This window comes from Ranitomeya variabilis, chromosome 2 (assembly GCF_051348905.1).
Source record: "Ranitomeya variabilis isolate aRanVar5 chromosome 2, aRanVar5.hap1, whole genome shotgun sequence".
Classification (NCBI taxonomy): domain Eukaryota; kingdom Metazoa; phylum Chordata; class Amphibia; order Anura; family Dendrobatidae; genus Ranitomeya; species Ranitomeya variabilis.
The window spans coordinates 1,085,800,563-1,085,811,857 of NC_135233.1; the positions used below are offsets into that span (position 1 = coordinate 1,085,800,563).

Genomic DNA, 11,295 nt, shown 5'->3' on the forward strand with positions numbered 1-11,295 from the left:
TAGCTTAATCAAAGCTTATTGCCCCTTTGCTGAGGCAGTACTGCCGTGCTTCCAGCTTGTGATTGATTTTGACATTTCTGAGATGGAAGGTGAGGAGGAGGTAGAGGTGCAGGGACTGCTATAGAAGATGGGGGCAACCCTGATGGAACCAGGTCCAGAAATCCTCTATGTTGATAGCACATGTTCCATCCCAGTGTCCGACTGGGTCCCGGCTTCTACAAAGTTCACCAAGTGTGCCATAAGGTAAATGTAGAGTCCCTGGCAACAATAACTTGTCCGTGGTGAAGTGGACTTTCCCAGTAACAGCATTGGTCAGGGTATGACTGATGTTATGGGATATGAGCTTGTCTGAAGTGGGGACGGCACACCAGGAGAAATAGTAGCAGCTGGGGACCGAGTGAAGGCCGCCACCATAAGGTTGTGAAAAGGTTTGGTCTCCACAAGCCTAAATGGCAACATTTCCAATGTGGCCATTTAGTATTGTGGCCTGTGGGTGGGTGACTGCTCAATTATTTGGGCATCTCTACATATGATGTCCTCATGTCCCACTTGAAACGGGCAGGACGAGAGGCCAGAATGTATAAATGGAAATGTGAACATCTCTTCAGAGTTTCCAAGTGTGGGATCTCTTGTCTCCAGGCAATTGGCATAGTAGGAGGGAGGATTAGGGTGAAGATTATGTGGTCCAGAATCACGGAAATGGAAACTGCACTGTGTGGAAGACAGGGTGGTGTTGGCAAAGTGACTGGAAGCATTATCTGCTATCCATCCAACAACCTTTTCACACTGGTCTAACATCAAGAATGGTGTTCTGCGCCCCCCAACAAAGTGGGACAGGAAGATAGATCGACATGAATAGTATGTTGGTTGTGCTCCAGTGGCAGACACAGTTTCACCTTCTCCACAGCTTTGTCCTCTGCGCTCACCAACAGTATCATGTCCACCTCCCTGTCTCTCACCACACGCCGTGCCAATTTTAAATTACATTTAAATTACGCAAAATATATCCCTGTTGACGAAATGTTGCAGTATTACAATGGCAGGAAAATTTGCCAACTTCAGATGTACTTTTTAGACTCAAGCATCAATATAGTGATGCTATTTCAAACCAAACAAGAATTTTTTTATGTGTTTTGAGGACAGAACTGTAGCACAACAAATGCAATATAAAATTCCACTGCTGAAACAATTTGCCGTATTTGAATGCCAGACAAATGTGCCCAATTCAGATGGACATCTTAGACTGCAGTATCAATATAGCGAAGGTAATTCTAGCGAAACAAGTATTTTTGTGCTTTGAGGCACAACTGTAGCACGATAAATGCCATATAAAATGTCACTGCTGAAAAAATTGCATTATTACAATGCCAGCAAAATTTGCCAACTTCAGATGGACATCTTCGACTGCAAGATCAAAACAGTGATGCTATTTCTACCCTAACAAGTTTTATTGTGTTTTGAGGCACAACTGTAGCATGATGAATGACATATGAAAATAACAGTGCTGAAAAAAATTGCAGTATTACAATGAAAGCAAAATCTGCCCATTTCAGATGGATATCTTAGGCTGCAGTATTAATATAGCAATGTTATTTGTAACCAAACAAATTGTTTTGTGCTTTGAGGCACAATTATAGCACAATAAATGCCGTGTAAGGTTCTCGCTTCATCCGTCACTTTGAAGTCATCAAGCAAATTAATGCCATGTCTTATAAGTTGAAGGTGCCAACCTCTATTTGAGGGTCGAATTCCTTCCATGTGTCCCTCCTGAAGCCGGTCATCCTGAGTCCCTTCTTCAAGGATCCTGACGATACACCTGCTCACAACAGAACCGAGGATGCCTTTGACATGAAGAATATGTTAACCTTCTAGAATGTGAGATGAAATCATTTTTCTTGGTCAATTGGAAGGGATTTGGGCCTGAAGAAAGATCAAGTTAAAATTGGCTTCTTTTAAGGGGTTAATAATTTAAAAAAATGTTTACTATATTTTTTAATTATTGATTTAGGGTTCTGTAAATTTATCTATGTTCATGGTCCTTCATGGTACAAGAAACCAATAGACCCCCTCTCTTTTAGATAACCTAATTGATCCCATTATGGTGGTTTCCCTTAAACTGTACCAAACTATGGGATTTTCTATGGGGTGATGTTATCCCTGATCATCGTAATTCATTTTCCCTTTTCTTTTGCACTCACCCCTTTACCTCTTCTTCCATTCAGAACATGTCCCTGCAAAATGTTACACACAGACATCTTGGGCTTACTGCTATAACCAGTGCTGTATACATGAATAATCCCTCTCTGTGCCTTGCAGAGTAATATTCCCCGTGCTGTGCCCCACAAAATAACAGAGACCCCTCTGTGCCCCTACACAGTAATAATTCCCCTTCTGTCTCCGTATATTAATAATTACACCAAACCTCCTTATAAAAATACAATCACCCCTGTGTTTATTAATAATAATAATAATAATAATAATACCTAATTCGTTTCCCTTTTAATGATAACAATTCATCAGTGTGCCTTCCTTTAATAATGCTCCTGAGCATAGCCGTACATAGAAATTATAGGACACCATAGCAAAATTCCATTCATGGGACATAGGAGCAGTCACAGAAGGCTATTCTTCCCAACTTTTTAAGACATGGAGAGAGACATGTATTGTGGCACTTACACAATTATTTTGCCCCTACTGAAGCCCCTTAGCATTCTCACTCACTATGATACTCCTTCCATGTTCCCCATAGAGTATGATTCCTTAAAAATGTCCCCACATACAATGATCTTCTCACATTCCTCCACTTACACAGTATGATGGCCCCACAGTATGATGATCTCTACAGATGCCCATACAGAATGATAAGAAATTTCAAAAAACTGACCGTCACATCCAAACACAGACTAAGCATGAACAGTCACTGAACCTAGAGTCACCAACTCATACACAGTCAAACAAATAAGGCAGCACACTGCAGCGCCAAAACGTGCAAACATGAAACATGAAAATTGAATTGCATTACTGCACTAGAAATATGAAAAAATTGAGAAAGTTTAGCGCATAAATTGGCCAATTTATGTGTACCTGGTAGCCACAATAAGCTATTTCTCATATACCAGGGCCTAGCAATGCCTTTCCTCTCTGACAATAAAGTCTTCATCTGAATGGAAACCTAATGTGAGACCTCTCCTTGACTAAAATCTCTCTCTGTGGAGGGGTAGTGGTCCTGCTGCGATTAAAAACACCTGTGACTAAAAGGTGGAGTGCTCAGTCAGAAGTCTAATGAAAAAATAGATATATAAAAAATTGAGAAAGTTTAGCGCATAAATTGGCCAATTTATGTGTACCTGGTAGCCACGATATTTATTCTCAGAGAGGAAAGGCTTTGCTAGGCCCTGGTATACGAGAAATGCCTTATCGTGGCTACCACGTACACATAAATTGGCCAATTTGTGCGCTAAACATTCTCAATTTTTCATATTTCTAGTGCAGTAATGCAATTCAATTTTCATGTTTCATGTTTGCAAGTTTTGGCGCTACAGTGTGCTGTGTCACGCCCTACAGATGGGTCTATCGGGTGGACCCTCTGGACCGCAAATACAGCGGTTGCTGATACCACGAAGGGAGAGCCAGACCAAGAAAGCAGGTTAAAACGCTTTATTGTAAAGTAATACAAATACTAGGAGAGACACCCCAAAGGAGGGCCACAGGACCACAACACCAGGGTGCCTCCAAGGAGTCCAAGGCTTGGAGTGACCCCTATACAGGGATTTCCCCTTGACCACCAATAGAGGGTCCGATGAAGCAGACACCTGTGTTAAACCAACCTAGGAGGCTGGGAAGAAATGAACTGACAAAACAGGGCAGAACGTGGAACTAGGAAGCAGGCTGAAGACTGCAGGGAACCGTACAGGATCCAGGACTCAGGATGCTGAGAAGGCCAGACACGATCCTAGGGAAAAAGGAACACAGAGTAAGGCAGGCAAACTGGATTGGTAAGAATAGCAGGACCAGACCTGGAGCAGCAACTTCAGGATAATAGAAGTTGCCCAGGCGGAGTCCAGGAGTGACTGAGATCCTTTTATCCCTCCAGCCTGCAGGTGATAGGCCGGGAGGAGGGGCAGTGAGTAGGAACGGGCTGGCCCTTTAAGAAGCCAGAGAGCTGGCCTGCCCGCCCCCTATGCACTCCCTAGGAGAGGGAGAGGAACGAGGAAGTGCAGCAGACATGGGAGCAAGGACCCGGGCAGCATGTCTGCAGGGATGGACCCCGGAGCGCCGGCGGACGACCGGAGCGTGACCCTGCTGGCTCAGGACAGGACCGGAGGAGGTAAGAACAGGCGGGGAAGAGAAAGTAGGTGCCCTGGGCCGCGAGGTGGTGACATGCTGCCTTATTTGTTTGACTGTGTATGAGTTGGTGACTCTAGGTTCAGCACCTGTTCACACTTAGTCTATGTTTGGATGTGATGGTCAGTTTTTTGAAATTTGTATTCATTAGCCTTCTGAATGAACACTCCACCTTTTAGCCACAGGTGATTTTAATCACAGCAGGACCACTACTCCTCCACAGAGAGAGAGATTTTAGTCAAGGAGAGGACTCACATTAGGTTCCTATCCAAATGAAGACTTCATTCTCAGAGAGGAAAGGCATTGCTAGGCCCTGGAATACGAGTAATGCCTTATCGTGGCTACCAGGTACACATAAATTGGCCAATTTATGCGCTAAACTTTTAAAATTTTTCTTATTTCTAGTGCAGTAATGCAATTCAATTTTCATGTTTGCAAGTTTTGGTGCTACAGTGTGCTGCCTTATTTGTTTGACTGTTTCACACAGTTTGATGGTTCCACCACAGTCCCCCATACAGTATTATGGTTCCTCCACAGTTCTCCAAACAGTACAATTGTCCCCCAGAGTCCCAATACAATATGATAGCCCCTCCATATCTCTCCATATAGTATCGCTCACATCCCCACACAATGGTCCACCCACAGCCACAATACAGTATCATGATCTCCCACAGCCTCCCCATATAGTATGATTGTCCCCCCTAACAGCCCCAATATGGTATGATGGTCCCCACGCAGCTTTTCATATAATATGATGGTCCCGTTCACAGCTCCAATACAATATAAAAGTCACACCCACACCCATCATATGGCATAGAGATCCCTCCACAATCTTACTACAGTATAATGGTATAATGGTCCCTCTTACAACTCCAATTCAGTAAGGAGGTCTCCCAGAACCCCAATATAGTATCAAGGTCGACTCACAGCCCCAATACAGTATGATGGTCTCAACACACAGTATGATGATCCCATCACAGACCTCCTTATAGTATAACAGTCCCAAACTGTCCCAATAGAGTATGATGGTACCCCCACCCCCTACATGGTATATTAGTTCCTCCATTTACCCAATACAGCATGATGGTCTCCCACATCTCCAATACAGTATGATGGTTCCACCACAGTCCTCCATATAGTATGATGGTCCCTCTCACAGCCCCAATAAAGTATGATGATCCCCCCCATAGCCTCCCATATAGTATGATGGTTCCCCCACAGCCACAATAAAGTATAATGGTCCTCATAACCTCCCATATAGTACAGTAATACATGAAATGGATTTTCAAAGCAAGTACACCAGCCTAATCAGGACTATTTTATAATGTATCCAGTTTGTAATTCATAATCTACTAACAACTCAACCTTAAAGCTTGTCCATCACACTAGAAGATATCATTATCACAAACTTTATATCATCAGTGGGGGTGCTGCTTCAAATTATACTTTGGGGCCCAGAATATATTTGTAATGCGTCAGGTTGTATCTTAAACAGCTGCCTCTTTTGCTTATTCTATTACCTGGTGAATATGAAGAATTGCATGTACAGTGGAGTCAATAAGTATTTGATACACTGCTGATTTTGCAATTTTTCCCACCTACAAAGAATGGAGAGGTCTGTAATTGTTATCTTAGATACACTTCAACTCAGAGACAGAATCTAAAAATAAAACCCAGAAAATCACATTGTAGGATTTTTACATAATTATATTACATTTTGTTGCATGAAATAAATATTTGATCACCGATCAACCAGCAAGAATTCTGTCTCTCACAGACCTGTTAGTTTTTCTGTAAGAAACCTCCTACTCTGCACTCATTACCTGTATTATTTGCACCTGTTTGAACTCGTTACCTGTATAATAGACACCTGTCCACACATTCAATCACATTCCAACCTCTCCACCATGGCCAAGACCAAAGAGCTGTCTAAGGACACCAGGGACAAAATTGTAGACCTGCTCAAGGCTGGGATGGTCTACAGGAAAAAAGGCAAGCAGCTTGGTGAGAAGGCAACAACTCTTGGCACAATTATTAGAAAATGGAAGAAACACAAGATGACTGTCAATCTTCCTCAATCTGGGGATCTCAATCTTCATCAGTCTGGGGATCAATGCAAGATCTCGCCTCGTGGGGTGAGGATGATTGTGAGAAAGGTCAGGAATCAGCCCAGAACTACATGTGAGGACCTGGTCAATGACCTGAAGAGAGCTGGAACCACAGTCTCAAACATTACCGTTAGTAACATACTATGCCGTCATGGATTAAAATCCTGCTGGGCATGCAAGGTTCCCCTGCTCACAACAGCACATGTCCAGGCCCGTTTGAAGTTTGCCAATGACCATCTGGATCATCCAGAGGAGGCATGGGAGAAGGTCATGTGGTCAGATGAGACCAAAATAGGAGTTTTTGGTGTCAATTCCACTCACCGTGTTTGGAGGAAGAAGAAGGATGAGTACAACCCCAAGAACACCGTCCCAACCATGAAGCATGGTGGAGGAATCATTATACTTTAGTGGTGCTTTTCTGCAAAGGGGACAGGTTAACTGCACCATATAGAAGGGAGGATGGATGGAGTCATGTATAGATTTTGGTCAACAGCCTCATTCATTCAGTAAGAGCATTGAAGATGGGTCTCGGCTGAATCTTCTAGCATGAGAATGACCCAAAACACGCAGCCAGGACAACTAAGGAGTGGCTCCATAAGAAGCATTTCAAAGTCCTGGAGTGGCCTAGCCAGTCTTCAGACCTGATCCCAATAGAAAATGTTTGGAGGGAGCTGAAACTCAATGTTGCCCAGCAACCTGAAAGATCTGGAGAAGATCTGTATGGAGGAGGGGGCCAAAATCCCTGCTGAAGTGTGTGCAAACCTGGTCAAGAACTGCAGGAAACGTCTCACCTCTGTAATTGCAAACAAATGTTTCTGTACCAAATATTAAATTCTGTTTTACTATTGTATCAAATACTTATTTCATGCAATAAAATGCAAATTAATTATGTAATAATCATACAATGTGATTTTCTGGTGTTCTTTTTAAGATTCTGTCTCTCACAGGTGAAGTGCACCTACGATAAAAACTACAGGTCTCTCCAGTCATTGTAGGTGGGAAAACTTGCAAAATTGTCAGTGTATCAAATACTTATTTTCCACACTGTATATTTAGGGGGCAATTTTTTAAAATATTTTCTACAAACCCTCAAAGTCATTGGCCTATTCAGTAACCAGTCCACACTTGCTCTTTCCGTCTTACATTTTATTATTGCTCCTTTGTATATAAGAATAAATACATTATATCACATGTCACTTCCATATAAAAGTATAAATATATAAATATAAAAAATGTAAAAATTAAATATCAGCTGAGAATTTGCAAACGGAATACTTGCACTTAACCAGTGCTACGTAAATTTTTTGTCAAAATTTGCATAAAACTTGCTTCATATGATAAACACGATAGATGTGTGTCTTCGAGGATTTCTCTAGTCCTCTTTATAGCTGCTCTTGGATGATGGGTCGTACACAGGTGCAGCCCACGGTCACCATCTTTTTCTCCAGTTTGAAGACGGGGACGCATCCTTTTATCTCACGATGAAGGACGAAGATCTCTTGTCTAATGGGGACGGAATTCAGGTTGTTGACCACATTTCCGTTGGCATCCATGCATCCGGCCATCTCACACTTGGCTTCGGCAATGACGATAGGTTGGCGGTTCATATTTCTGTCATAGCTAAGGACAAAAAGGAAGAAAAATACTAAATGGAGATATTGATTTAACCTTGACTAAACAACAATATATGTGAAGGAACAATAAATGGGCAGTTAGATTGAAGCCAATGGCCTTTGGGTCATGCGGCTGACATGGGATCCCTGGGGAAAGAGGCCAGGATAGGTCGGCTCTGATATGGGACCTGGCATAGGGATCGCCTCTCTATGCGTCATACCAAAAACAGTGCAAGGAACTAACTCAAAGGGCCAACGAGCACAATATCCCTCTCTTCCAGTATTACCATGGTCTTCTCGCAATTATTTTCATTCATGGATGCAGTTCCACCTTCGACGTTACTGTCTGAAACTAGTAATTACTTAAAATAAGGTGAAGCTTCCCGAAAACCTAGAGCTACTAGATACTTTTTTATATTGAAGAGTCCGAGTAAATATAAACTTGGTATACTGCGCATAAAAAAATCATGATTATAGCCTTTCAAGCTGTGTCCACATGTTGCATTTTTGTTGCATTTTTGCAGTGTTTTTGCTGCATTTTTGCAGTGCAGATTTGTTACAAAACCTGAAGGATTTCACAGTACCAGCAAAATGAATGCTAAGAGATACAGAAATGGTGCAATATACTTTATCCACCAAATATTTATCGTGTGCACAGACCCTTAAAGTTATAGAGACTCATGGATTCTCATCATGCTCTGAAACCTTGTTCTGGTATGCACATACAGAATATCAGATCTCTGGCAATATTATCCTATTTTTTGCTCAAGTATACGCTGTTAGCTGCTGTTTATATTACTACTTCTCAGTTATCCCTCAATAAGCGGGGGCGGGGCTCCTGGAATAGCTCTAGGGCTGTATGAATGCTGGTTACACCCCTGCTTAGTGCAATATTTTTCTATTGTTGCTGCCTGTGCTCATGTATCACAATATGTAACGTAACATTACATCTTATATATAAAGCCTATCTGATGATATTGGGGAATGCGCATTACCTGTACTCCCAAGGAGAGGTGGAGCGCTTATTCACATCCCCACTCATGAGCATGGAGTCCTGTCCTGTCAGGTTCAGGCTGACTTTCACTGTAGTCGGGAGCTTCGTGATGGGAGGACAGCCTCCTTTCTTGGGATGATGAAGATCCAGACTCTGGACGGACATCAAGGTGGTGACTCCGAGAAGGAGCAAAAGGACTGAGAACTGAATGTGAGAAGAAAATTAGGTTACAATGTGCGGTATATTTACATGAATTTAATTCAATGTACTGATTATGAGAATGACTAAGATAGAGAGACAGATAGATAGATAGATAGATAGATAGATAGATAGATAGATAGATAGATAGATAGATAATATATAGAAGATAGATAATAATCAGATAGATATATAAATAATAGATAGATAAATAGATAATATATAGATAGATAGATAATAGATAGATAATAGATAGATAGATAGATAGATAGATAGATAGATAGATAGATAGATAGATAGATAGATAGATAGATGATAGATAGATAGATAGATAATAGATAGATGGGTAATAGATAGATAATATATAAATAATAAATAGATATTCAATAAATACATAATAGATAGATGATAGATAGATAATAGATAATAAATAAGTAGATGATAGATATATAATAGATAGACAGATAAATAGATAGAGAGATAGATAGATAGATAGATAGATAGATAGATAGATAGATAATAGATGATAGATGGATAGATAATATATAGATAATACATAGATAATAGATAGATAAACAGATAAAGATATGATAGACAGATAATAGATAGATAATAGATAGAAATACAGATAAATACTGTATATGATAGATAGATAGATAATAGATAGGTAATAGATGATAGATAGATAGATAATAGATAGATAGATAGATAGATAGATAGATAGATAATAGATAGATAATAGATGGATGGATAGATAGATAATAGATAGATAATAGATGATAGATGGATAGATAGAAAGATAGATAGATAGATAGATAGATAGATAGATAGATAGATAGATAGATAGATAGATAATATATACATAATAGATAGATAGATAGATAGATAGATAGATAGATAGATAGATAGATAGATAATAGATGATAGATAGATAATAGATAGATCTGTTTGAATCCCAGTTTAGTTATAATTGTATTACACTTTATGCAATATTGGTAAAAAATACTCATTGTGACGAAAATTTTAATATAATAACTTGATGAAAACCAAATAAAAATAAATATCCAATTGTATTATATTTGAATAATAGAATGATAATCTAAAATAAAAAAACAATAAATAGATTATAATAGATTAAAATACTAGTAGTAATTTTAAAGATCACCAAATAATATCTAAAATAATCATAAATAACATCAATGATATGTAATAAACTATAAGACAAAATAGCAATAAACAATAATAGCATCAATATTATAATAACAGTAATATAAATTATAGAAAATAATATAAATATTATTAAGATAAAAAAAAGAATAAAATTAAATCTAACACCATTTTTTTTACAAATAAAATTCCTCGTCGGTATATAGTGGCACCGCTCTTGGTTGGGGCACATTAGTGGCAGTCGGTGGGATTCTTACCTTGCAGGGTGCAGTCAGGATGTCCATGGTGCTGCTGTACTCTACTCTCCGGCTGTTGCTGGGCTGGAGCAGGTGATTGCTGTGAGCTGCTCGATCTACCCCTCTACATTATATACAGAGCATGCCACTGAGATCTGGTTCAGCCTGTGGTTTCAGTGTGGAGCGGTTTCCTTTGTGACATTTTTGCACTAAACCAGGTTGGTGTCAAGTAGGAAAGTGTTATCAGAAATCATAGATGGCGATAAGCTTCCTGAGCTGGAATCTGCTGATATTTAACCACCTCAGGGAGTCCAGTGCGAGGACTTCAGTAACAGATTTGCATATTGACACTACGTCACAGTGGAAGCAGGTTGTGGTTTTCTGTAATGAGGCTTTCTACTTATTGATGTGCTGCGTGTCTGGCCGCACGTCAGGTGGTTCTATGTATCACTATTTCTGATGCCACCTGACATCTCATTCTGTCTGTATTTGATTATCCAATTTCCAAAAATATCAGTTATAAAAACTTACGAAGATTGAATTGCCGGAACTAAAGAAAATAAATCATGTAAATATCACAATGGTAATAGTACGAAGCACCAGGATCATATAAAAATATATTCACATGTGGCAGA

General features: G+C 40.0%; 1 protein-coding gene across 1 annotated transcript; it reads right to left on the reverse strand.

The window, feature by feature from the left end:
- Positions 1–7,586: 7,586 nt before the first annotated feature.
- Positions 7,587–10,928, reverse strand: LOC143810223 (interleukin-17A-like). The gene is made up of 3 exons (XM_077293093.1): positions 10,682–10,928; positions 9,061–9,263; positions 7,587–8,072 (listed from the first exon to the last, which is right to left on the reverse strand). Exons 1-3 carry the CDS (start codon positions 10,706–10,708, stop codon positions 7,835–7,837), a joined length of 468 nt encoding a protein of 155 aa, XP_077149208.1. The 5' UTR covers positions 10,709–10,928; the 3' UTR covers positions 7,587–7,834.
- Between the last annotated feature and the right edge of the window lie 367 nt (positions 10,929–11,295).